The sequence below is a fragment of the Hyla sarda genome, chromosome 9 (genome assembly GCF_029499605.1).
Source record: "Hyla sarda isolate aHylSar1 chromosome 9, aHylSar1.hap1, whole genome shotgun sequence".
In the NCBI taxonomy this organism is placed as follows: domain Eukaryota; kingdom Metazoa; phylum Chordata; class Amphibia; order Anura; family Hylidae; genus Hyla; species Hyla sarda.
This window is the reverse complement of record NC_079197.1, coordinates 166,649,891-166,662,926: the sequence shown is the minus strand read 5'-3', so window position 1 is coordinate 166,662,926 and position 13,036 is coordinate 166,649,891. Positions and strand designations below refer to the sequence as shown.

At 40.5% G+C, this 13,036-nt stretch overlaps 1 protein-coding gene across 1 annotated transcript; it reads left to right on the top strand.

Annotated features, from left to right (window-relative positions):
• The first annotated feature begins 11,348 nt into the window (after positions 1–11,348).
• On the top strand, positions 11,349–12,314 carry LOC130292012 (olfactory receptor 8U9-like). Its single transcript, XM_056541443.1, has one exon. It carries the CDS (start codon positions 11,349–11,351, stop codon positions 12,312–12,314), a length of 966 nt encoding a protein of 321 aa, XP_056397418.1.
• The last annotated feature ends 722 nt before the right edge of the window (positions 12,315–13,036 follow it).

Below are 13,036 nucleotides of genomic sequence, written 5' to 3'. Positions count from 1 at the left end.
GTAAATCCATGACAGTTATGATAAAAACTAGACTTGTGCACTAGAAAAATTTTCGTTTAATTTCGTTTCGTTTTTTCGTTTTGGAAAAAAATTTCGGTTCGGCAATATTTTCGGTTTAGATTTTTCGGATACATTCGGTATTCGGGTATTCGTGTTGTTTTTTTTCGGATACATTCGGTATTCGGGTACATTTGGTAAATCTTTTTAGTCTTTTTTTGGACTTTAGCGATCCTAATAAATAATGGAGATACCTTTTTTTATTAAAATTTCGTAGGGTATCATAAAAAAATCATAATAAAAAAGATACAGTGGTGATGGAAAAAATTGTATCTAATGAAATGTATCTTTTTTATTATGAAATGTTTATTCATTTTTAAACAGGGATCAATTTATGTGAGCGGGTAAAGCACTAAAAATGTAGCCGACAATAATAAAAATGTAGTGTGTGCGTGTTTTTCACTTTTTTTTAAAACATTTTTTAGGTAGTACTACTACTCCCAGCATGGAACACACTCTTCCATGATGGGAGTAGTAGTTACCTGTACTAATTGACAGATTGCAGGGGTCCCTTGCGATCATCTTGTATAATGTATAGATGGGGCGGCTGCTCTTCTATGGTCCCCTGCACTCACGTATATATACACATATTCATATTTCCCGCAGAGCTGTGATTGGCCAGATGGTTCCAGCCAATCACAGCTCTCTGTGAGAAATAGGAATATGTGTATATATACGGCCGTGCAGGGGACCATAGTAGAGCGGCGCCGCATTCATACATTATACTGGAGGATCGCAGCGGCTGTCAGGAGTTACATTCGCTGCCATATGTCTATTAATGCAGGTACTACAGCTCCCAGCATGGAGCAGAGTGTGCTCCATGTTGGGAGTATTAGTACCTGCAGTAAGGGACAGATCCCAGGGATGTCACTCCTCCTGACACCCGCTGCGATCCTCCTGATGTGAATGTCGGGATCAGCTGTTCTCAGGGCTACAGAGCCAGGAGAACAGCTGACGCTGAGCCGTAGGTATCCATCGTATATCTACTGACCAGCAAGAACTTACAGTGAGCCTGCAATGTGTATATACAGTATACACATTGCTGGCTCACTTAACCCCTTGCTGAGCTGTGCGCTATGCGCAAGCCCAGCAAGGAAAGAGTTAACTTACACTGCTGGACAGTGTAGGTTAACCCTTTGGGCGGTATACACTTTATACAGCTATCTATAGATAGCTGTATACAGTGTATACAGAAGACGAAGTCCAGCTTACTTCCCTCGAGTCCCGGGCCGGGTTCGTGTAGCTCCGCCCCCTAGTGATGCCGTCATTAGGGGCGGAGCTACAGAAGGGAACAAGGCTAGTTAATCTGAAGCTCTGTTCACATTGTACGTTTTGTATAATGTGAACAGACCCTTCTGGCAGTGTCTACCCAGACAGGGAGACTCCAGCTGTTGCTAAACTAAAACTCCCAGCATGCCCAGACAGCCAAAGGCTGTCTGGGCATGCTGGGAGTTGTAGTTTTGCACCAATTGGTTACTCCCTGTTTGGGTAGACATTGCATCATGGGTGCTCTCCCCAGCGGACAGCGCCAAAAATGTCATAACCAATTTTTTGTGTTTTTTTTCTTCTCTTTTCAGATCCGTGTATGCAGAGGATTACTGCGGATTCGATGGATTACGGCGGATTATTTATTTTTTCCTTTAATAAAATGGTTAACGAGGGCTGTGGGGGAGTGTTTTTTTTAAATAAAATAATTTTTCCAATGTGTTGTGTTTTTTTTAATTTTTATTGAATTTTCAGGGTTAGTAGCGGAAGCTGTCTTATTGACGGAATCCATTACTAGGCCAGGGCTTAGTGCTAGCCCCAAAAACAGCTAGCGCTAACCCCCAATTATTACCCCGGTACCCACCGCCACAGGGGTGCCGGGAAGAGCCGGTACCAACAGGCCCGGAGCGTCAAAAATGGCGCTCCTGGACCTAGGCGGTAACAGGCTGGCGTTATTTAGGCTGGGGAGGGCCAGTAACAATGGTCCTCGCCCACCCTGGTAACGTCAGGCTGTTGCTGTTTGGTTGGTATTGTGCTGAGAATGAAAATACGGGGAACCCTATGCGTTTTTTTTTTTTATTTAAATAAAAAAATGAAAATAAAAAACGCATAGGGTTCCCCATATTTTCATTCTCAGCACAATACCAACCAAACAGCAACAGCCTGACGTTACCAGGGTGGGCGAGGACCATTGTTACTGGCCCTCCCCAGCCTAAATAACGCCAGCCTGTTACCGCCTAGGCCCAGGAGCGCCATTTTGACGCTCCGGGCCTGTTGGTACCGGCTCTTCCCGGCACCCCTGTGGCGGTGGGTACCGGGGTAATAATTGGGGGTTAGCGCTAGCTGTTTTGGGGGCTAGCACTAAGCCCTGGCCTAGTAATGGATTCCGTCAATAAGACAGCTTCCACTACTCACCCTGAAAATTCAATAAAAAAAACACAACACATTGGAAAAATTATTTTATTTAAAAAAACACTCCCCCACAGCCCTCGTTAACCATTTTATTAAAGGAAAAAATAAATAATCCGCCGTAATCCATCGAATCCGCAGTAATCCTCTGCATACACGGATCTGAAACGAGAAGAAAAAAACACAAAAAATTGGTTATGACATTTTTGGCGCAGTCCGCTGGGGAGAGCACCCATGATGCAATGTCTACCCAAACAGGGAGCCACCAATTGGTGCAAAACTACAACTCCCAGCATGCCCAGACAGCCTTTGGCTGTCTGGGCATGCTGGGAGTTGTAGTTTAGCAACAGCTGGAGTCTCCCTGTCTGGGTAGACACTGCCAGAAGGGTCTGTTCCCATTATACAAAACGTACAATGTGAACAGAGCTTCAGATTAACTAGCCTTGTTCACTTCTGTAGCTCCGCCCCCTAATGACGTCATCAATAGGGGGCGGAGCTACACGAACCCGGCCCGGGACTCAGGGAAGTAAACTGGACTATGTCTTCTGTATACACTGTATACAGCTATCTATAGATAGCTGTATATTGTGTATACCGCCCAAAGGGTTAACTTACACTGTCCAGCAGTGTAAGTTAACTCTTCCCTTGCTGGGCTTGCGCATAGCGCACAGCTCAGCAAGGGGTTAAGTGAGCCAGAAATGTGTATACTGTATATACACATTGCAGGCTCACTGTAAGTTCTTGCTGGGCAGTAGATATACGATGGATACCTACGGCTTAGCGTCAGCTGTTCTCCTGGCTCTGTAGCCCTGAGAACAGCTGATCCCGACATTCACATCAGGAGGATCACAGCGGGTGTCAGGAGGAGTGACATCCCTGGGATCTGTCCCTTACTGCAGGTACTAATACTCCCAACATGGAGCACACTCTGCTCCATTGCTGGGAGCTGTAGTACCTGCATTAATAGACATATGGCAGCGAGTGTAACTTCTGACACCCGCTGCGATCTGTCTATTAATACAGGTACTACAGTTCCCAGCATGGAGCAGAGTGTACTCCATGTTGGGAGTATTAGTACTTGTAGTAAAGGAAAGATCACTGCGGGTATCACTCCTGACGCCCGCTGCGATCCTCCTGTATAATGTATGAATGCGGCGGCCGCTCTCCTATGGTCCCCTGCATGGCCGTATATATACACATATTCCTATTTCTCACAGAGAGCTGTGATTGGCTGGAACCATCTGGCCAATCACAGCTCTGCGGGAAATATGAATATGTGTATATATACATGAGTGCAGGGGACCATAGAAGAGCAGCCTCCGCATCTATACATTATACAGGAGGATCGCAAAGGACCCCTGCAATCTGTCAATTAGTACAGGTAACTACTACTCCCATCATGGAAGAGTGTGTTCCATGCTGGGAGTAGTAGTACTACCTAAAAAAATGTTTAAAAAAAAAAGTGAAAAACACACACACACTACATTTTTGCTATTGTCGGCTACATTTTTAGTGCTTTACCCGCTCACATAAATTGATCCCTGTTTAAAAATGAATAAACATTTCATAATAAAAATCATACATTTCATTAGATACAATTTTTTCCATCACCACTGTATCTTTTTTATTATGATTTTTTTATGATACCCTACGAAATTTTAATAAAAAAGGTATCTCCATAACTTTTTAGGATCGCTAAAGTCCAAAAAAAGAATAAAAAGATTTACCGAATGTACCCGAATACCGAATGTATCCGAAAAATCAAACTATCTGTATCCTTTTTATTAACTTTGTTATCAGAATGAATTCTTCACGTCGTTTACTGATAACGAATGCATTCGTTATTTACAGCAATATGGTTGGGAAATAACGAATGTATTCGTTACTTTGCTATTCGTATTATCGTGGCTATTCGGGAATGTTCAAAATATGTTTTCGTGCATTCGGATGGGTCCGAATGCACGAAAACGGTAACATTCGTTAATTTAGACATTCGTGCCGAACCGAATTGCACATGTCTAATAAAAACCCTCAGAAAGCTCACTGGGCCATGCACCATGAATTAAAACAAGTCTGGCTGTCATCCGATCAGCCTACCTCCGGCATGTACTGATACCAGCAGTTTCACTTCATTGCAAACCAGGTCATTTGTCCCTAGATGGACAAGAACATCCACTTCCCCTTCCTGCTTTGTTTGCTTAACAATATTAAGAATACGTCTTCTATCTCTTCTAGATAGAAACTTTAGAGTCTAAATTGTCGTACATCAATAAAGCTGCTGATCCTTCCACCTCTGCGATTTGGTCGTATTGTTTCCATTGGATACCTGAGCGCCTGTTGCCAAGGCCCACTGATACGAGCTTACTGCACATTAACCCCATTACATTAAGTCAAACTGTCCCCACAACATTGTCAGCCACAGCTCCTCCATAACAATCCAAGACACTGCGTTCACATACCAGTAGCCTGTAGTGGGGAACACAGGGGTCTTATCACCCACTTCAGCATCCTGTGACATCCGGGGCATCCCTATTCCTGAACGAGCGGGACAACGGACGCCAACATGTTGCCCAACTACATGTGTGTTTCCCTAAATATATTTGCTTTACACCCCAGCAATATGTCGGGCCATACATGACTGAATTTATTGGTCTGTATTGTACCGGATGCATATGGTACCAACCAACCCATAGCCTGCTCCATACCCTGCTCCATACCCTGCTCCATAGCCTGCTCCATACCCTGCTCCATAGCCTGCTCCATACCCTGCTCCATAGCCTGCTCCATAGCTTGCTCCATAGCCTGCTCCATAGCCTGCTCCATACCCTGCTCCATAGCCTGCTCCATAGCTTGCTCCATAGCCTGCTCCATAGCCTGCTCCATACCCTGCTCCATAGCCTGCTCCATAGCTTGCTCCATAGCTTGCTCCATAGCCTGCTCCATAGCTTGCTCCATAGCCTGCTCCATACCCTGCTCCATAGCCTGCTCCATAACCTGCTCCATAGCCTGCTCCATACCCTGCTCCATAACCTGCTCCATAGCTTGCTCCATAGCCTGCTCCATACCCTGCTCCATAGCATGCTCCATAGCCGGCTCCATAGCCTGCTCCATAGCCTGCTCCATAGCCTGCTCCATAGCCTGCTCCATACCCTGCTCCATAGCCTGCTCCATACCCTGCTCCATAGCCTGCTCCATAGCCTGCTCCAGGTAGGGTTGCCACCTTTCTTGCAAAAAAATAGCAGCCATGCTAATTTGCATAATTATATATGCGTGACATCACAGGATACACATATGTGGGGGAAATCTTGTCCTATTCTGACCCTTATAACTTTATTATTTCTCCTTATACGGCCTGTTTGAGGCTAATATTTTTGAACCCCGATCTGTAGTTTTTAATGGTACCATTTTTTTTCATGTGACTTTTTGATCATTTTTTTTTTAAATTAAATTCGGGAGTTGCAGTTAGTTACTAACTACAACTCCCAGCATGCCCTGATACAGCCTGTGGCTCTGCAGCTGCCCCAAACGAAAACTACAACTCCCAGCATGTTGGAGCATATAGTAGTATATAGTATAGGTCAGTGTTTCCCAACCAGGGGTGTCTCCGGCTGTTGCAAAACTACAACTCCCAGCATGCCTGGACAGCCGTTGGCTGTCTGGGCATGCTGGGAGTTGTAGTTTTGCAGCAGCTGGAGGCTCTCTGGTTGGGAAACACTGGTATAGCATATGGTGCAACATTACTAGAGTTGGAGGATTGGTTGGATAAATAGTGGCCATTGCATTGCCGGTATTTTTAACATGTGGAATTCTTGTGTAAAGAGTTAAGGAGAAACTTTAGAGTCTAAGTTATGAAGATCTCCAGGGACAGAACTCCGGAGACAATAGAACCTGAACTATAAGTGGATTATAAGATACGGCCGGTCATAGTCATTATCAATACTGAACTACACTGAGCGGGTAAATCCTGAAGATGCTGCAGATTACTAGGAGGGAAGGGGGGGGGGGGGGGGATTTATAGGCTGTGGTAAAAATATTACAACAGCAGAAAGAATTTTTTTTATAAATTTTTTTTATTATGTTTTGGGTGCAGTTTCATCTATCTTTCTGTCTGTCTATCTATCTATTTATTTATCTATCTATCTCATATCTATATATCTATCTCATATCTATCTATCTATCTATCTATCTATCTATTTAGCCCAGCAGCCTGCACCTGTAAGCCAGGTCTGTATAATAGTTTGGAATCAATAGTGCTGGCCAACTTATTCCTTGTTTGTATCTATCTATCTATTTAGCTATCTATCTATTTACCTATCTATCTATCTCATATCTATCTCATATTTATCTCATATATATCTATCTCGTATCTATCTATCTCATATATATCTATCTCATATCTATCTATATATCTATCTCATATCTATCTATCTCATATATATCTATCTCGTATATATCTATCTCATATATATCTATCTCATATCTATCTATATATCTATCTATCTATATCTATCTATCTCATATCTATCTATATCATATTTATCTCATATCTATCTATCTATCTCATATATATATATATATATATATATATATATATATATATATATCTCATATCTATCTCATATCTATCTATCTCATATCTATCTATCTAGCTCATATCTATCTGTCTCATATCTATCTATCTATCTATCTATCTATCTATCTATCTATCTATCTATCTCATATCTATATATCTCATATCTATCTATCTCATATCTATCTATATATCTATCTATCTCATATCTATCTATATATCTATCTATCTCATATCTATCTCATATCTATCTATCTAATATCTATCTATCTCATATCTATCTCATATCTATCTATCTAATATCTATCTATCTATCTCATATCTATCTATCTCATATCTATCTATCTAATATCTATCTATCTCATATCTATCTCATATCTATCTATCTAATATCTATCTATCTCATATCTATCTATCTATCTATCTATCTCTCATTTCTATCTCATATCTATCTATCTATCTCATATCTATCTCATATCTATCTATCTAATATCTATCTATCTCATATCTATCTAGCTCATATCTATCTATATATCTATCTCGTATATATCTATCTCATATATCTATCTCATATCTATCTATATATCTATCTCATATCTATCTATCTCATATATATCTATCTCATATCTATCTATATATCTATCTATCTATTTATCTATATCTATCTATCTCATATCTATCTCATATCTATCTATATCATATTTATCTCATATCTATCTATCTATCTATCTCATATATATATATATATATATATATATATATCTCATATCTATCTCATATCTATCTCATATTTATCTCATATATATCTATCTCGTATATATCTATCTCATATATATCTATCTCATATCTATCTATATATCTATCTCATATCTATCTATCTCATATATATCTATCTCGTATATATCTATCTCATATATATCTATCTCATATCTATCTATATATCTATCTATCTATATCTATCTATCTCATATCTATCTAATATCTATCTATCTCATATCTATCTCATATCTATCTATCTAATATCTATCTATCTCATATCTATCTATCTATCTATCTATCTATCTATCTATCTCTCATATCTATCTCATATCTATCTATCTATCTCATATCTATCTCATATCTATCTATCTAATATCTATCTATCTCATCTATCTAGCTCATATCTATCTATCTAATTTCTATCTAGCTATCTATCTCATATCTATCTATCTCATATATATCTATCTATCTCATATCTATCTCATATCTATCTAATATCTATCTATCTCATATCTATCTATCTATCTATCTATCTATCTCATATCTATCTATCTCATATCATATCTATCTATCTCATATCTATCTAATATCTATCTATCTCATATCTATCTATCTCATATCTATCTATCTCATATCTATCTATCTCATATCATATCTATCTATCTCATATCATATCTGTCTATCTCATATCTATCTAATATCTATCTATCTCATATCTATCTATCTCATATCTATCTATCTATCTCATATCCATGTCATATCTATCTATCTATCTATCTCATATCCATCTCATATCTATCTATCTCATATCTATCTATCTCATATCTATCTATCTCATATCTATCTATCTATCTCATATCTATCTATCTATCAGGATGTTCCCGCAATAAGACAAACCCCTCATACCCATAAATGCTGCATATTCCGGGCACAGGAGTTCGAGCCACAACTGACGAGACTGAGATTGCACCAGTATCGGCGCCATTTACCCTACAGATGTTGTGGCCAATGGCATTCTGGGCTTGCTGGGAGATGTAGTTTTGCAACAGTTGGAGGCACACTGGTTGAAAATCACTGACCTAGAGGATTGTGGGTGCAGAGGTGGCACAGGTACTAAAATCCCCCCCTGTGACAATATATGAGGCCTACATCACTGTGCAAGCGTTTTAGGCAGGTGTGAAAAAACAAGTGCTGCCAAGTAAAAATGCTTTCAAAATAGAAGTTATAATATTTATTTTTATTAATAAACAAAACGCAAAGTGAATGAACAGAAGAGAAATCCAAATGAAATCAATATTTATAGTGTCCACCCGGCGTCAGTCCCTCTAGGTCCTTGTATGTTGATTTTGAAGGCCTTTATCAGGGAGGTTGTCCCAAATATTTTGGAGAACAAAACGCAGATTTTCTGTGGAGGAAGCAGCTGAAATATATTTGTCTCTTTGTGTAATTATGATGTTGTGATCTGTGGCCCAAAACAACATGTACAATTATGTGCTGAACAATAAGACATTAGGTAAAACTTCTACCGAAAAGGACTTTGGGTTCTGGTGACAGGGATTTATTCTGATGCCATATTTGGAGTCGGGAAGGAATTTTTACCTCTAGTATAGTGGTCCCCAAACTGTGGCCCTCCAGATGTTGCAAAACTACAACTCCCAGCATGCCTGGACAGCCAACGGCTGTCCAGGCATGCTGGGAATTGTAGTTTTGCAACATCTGGAGGGCCACAGTTTGGGGACCACTGCTCTAGTATGAAGGTTTTTTGCCTTCCTCTGGATCAACTCAGTAGGGACTCATTAGGGTTATAGTTTGAACGTGATGGACTCTGGTCTTTTTTCAACCTTATGAACTATGTAACTATGTTACCTCATTGATCAGTGCCAGGCAGCTGCTGCCAAGACTAATAAAGTCATGGGATGTATGAAGAGAGGCATAGTGGCACGTGACAAGGACATAGTTACCTCTGTATAAATCATTAGTCAGACCACATATGGAGTATTGTGTCCAATTCTGGGCACCTGTATAGAAGGACATGGCCGAACTGGAGAGGGTGCAGAGGAGGGCAACAAAGATAATAATGGTATGGGAGGATTACAGGACCAAGACCGGTTATCACTTGGGGTTATTTGGAGAAAAGACGTCTTAAAGGGTACCTGTCATCAAAAAAACTTTTGATATATTATAGATTAATGTATGCAGAATAACTTTACAATTGCATGTTATTAAAAAATATGTTTCTTTCTATTTAATTTTCCACTTTGAAGAAATGACCACTAGGGGTCTCCCTACCAGTCCTGGCAGCAAGCATTTCAGACTCATGCGAGCTGCCAGTCTGCTTTGTTCATAAAGGAGAACATTCAGAGCTGCCAGCCTGCTTTGTTCACAGCCTGTTTGGCTGTGAACAAAGCAGGCTGGCAGCTCTGAGTGTTTAGGACTCCAGCATGAGTTAGAAATGCTTGCTGACAGGACTGATCGGGAAAAATACAATAGAAAGAAGCATATTTTTCATTAACATGCTATTGGAAAGTTATTCAACATTCATTAATCTAAAATATATCAAAAGTTTATTTGATGAGAGGTACCCTTTAAGAGGATCTGATCACAATGTACAAATATATGAATGGACAGTACAGAGATCTTTCTAGTGATATTTTTATACCTATAACCATGACAATGGGACATCCACTACGTCTAGAGGAATGAAGGCTTCACCATCATCACAGACAGAGATTCTTTACTTTAAGAGCAGTGAGACTGTGGAACCCTTTGCCACATGATGTTGTGAGGTCTGACTCAGTAAACAAGTTTAAGGGGGCTTGGAAAAATATAATATTACAGGTTGTGGATACTAGATTTATGGAAATAGGACGTTGATCCAGGAATTGGCATCAGCCTCATGTGTTTTTTTGCCTTCCTCTGGTTAAATACAGTAGGGCTTTAGGTTGTAATCCATGGACTCTTGCCTTTTTTGTAACCTTACTGTGTAAATATGACTTTCAGGACTCCATGTTCTTCTTTACATTGTGGATATTACGGACATTGACCAGATCTTTGCTGTCTTTCTGCTTTAGAATTAATTTGGAGCCAAACAGATGCCTCCTCGATGGTATTGCATGATGGAAAGTATCTTCCCTTAAAGGAGAAATGTCATATTTAAATCTTATTCCCTATCCAACCACTGAAGCCCCCCGCCATCTCCTGTACAGAGCCCCTGCTCTTTTTGGGAGCAACGCATCAGGACCCCTGCCCGAAGCAGAGGCCCAACGCCCCCTCTATATATCTCCATAGGAGAAACTTTCAGTCCCTGGCAATCTAAAACTTATCCCCTATAATAAGTTTTTTTTTTGTATGATATGTCTCCTTTTACCCTGACCAATTCCACAACTCCATTTACTAAAATGTGGCCCCAAACTTGCAAGGAATCTCCACCATACTTCACTGCTCTTTGCAGACTCTCCTTATTGTACCAGCTCAACCATTAAAAATCCTTCACAATCTTTATTTCATAACATTAAAAAATGAATACTTACTGTATTTCCCATTACATCCCAACAGATGTGAACTAAATATGAATCCACACAACAGGACCATTGTGGAATACTTCATCATTCAAGGCCTTTCTGATGTCCCTGAAGCCCAAGCTCCGATCTTCGTCCTTATTCTGATGATGTACATGTTGACTCTTGGTGGTAACTTGGTCATTCTTTTACTATTCTGCACCGATCATCGACTCCACATGCCCATGTACTTCTTCTTGGCCAATTTGTCCATTATAGACATGTGCACCTCCTTCATCACCCTACATGGGGTCCTCCTGAGCTTCATTTTGAAGGATAAGACCATAGCAGTAGGGACCTGCATGATCCAGATGTATATATTTTCCTCTGTCACTGTTGACGAGTTGCTGATATTGATGGCCATGAGTTATGACCGGTACACAGCCATATGTAACCCTTTATATTACCACGTGGTCATGAGTCCTATAGTTTGTGCAATGTTGGTGACATTATGTTGGGTTTTGGGATTCGTCCAGGTTTTTCCTATTGTATTTTCCCTTTCCAGTTTCCATTGCTACATATCCAACGTCATCGAGCACTTCTTCTGTGATGTATCGGCTCTGATGAAGCTCCGATGCGATGATCTCTCATTTTTAGAACTTTATATTTTAATCAATGGATCGTTTCTCACAATATTTCCATTTTTCCTGACCTTCTTCCCTTATATATTCATTATAATGGCCATCCTTAAAATTTGTTCCATCACTAGTAGACGTAAAGCTTTTCAGACATGTTCCTCACACGTCACAGTTGTCACTCTTTTTTATGTGACTCTCATATGCCAATATCTCCGGCCAAGTTCCACGGGAGGTGTGGGCACCAACAAACTATTCTCTTTGTTTAATACAGCTGCTGTCCCCTTGTTAAACCCACTGATCTACAGCTTGAAAAATAAAGATGTAATGGAAGCTCTAAGTCGTAAACTGAAGCTACTCCATGGTAAATTGCACTTTTTAGGAGAAAGATTTAACTACTAAAGGGGGATTGCAAAAATGATTCATAATTTGTCTCTTCATGATCATACCAACTGTATTTTAATATACACTTATTACCTGTACAGGTCTGTTTTCAATGTTGGAATATGCTGTAACAGGCATAAGTAATGAAAAACATGTAATCCTTGGTCCACTCTGTGGTCTCCTCTCTCCCTCCGCCCCACCCCCACCCCCAACTGAGACAGAGATCATGTGACACTTTGTACTGGCTTTCAGCGACCTTGTTTTGTAAGACATGCCCTTTATGGCATCATACCAACAAGCCATGACCACTTTCTAGCATCGTCCAACCAAGTCACTCCACTGTCTATCACAGCTCATCAAGCCACGCCCCCCCTCAACAGTCTCGGCAGTGAGGTCTGCTGGGAAATGTAGTTTCAATAGGCTGTGCTGGAGAAAGAAGCAGATGGAAAATGGGGCAGTACACAGAGGAGGACGGTGAGTCCGGGAGCAGTGAATGGTGCAGGAAACAAACCAGGGGGACTATGTAAGCACATGCCACATGTATACACGAGGCTACATTCAGCCAATAGAGCCAAAAAAGCCCACCTTAAGCCCCCCAAGAGGCTGGTATAGCTTGATAGCTTATGGATGCTATGGTGACATTTGTTTGAGTCTACCAATGTACCGTATTTATCGGGGTATACCACGCACCGGCCTATAACACGCACCCTCATTTTACCAAGGATATTTGGGTAAAAAAA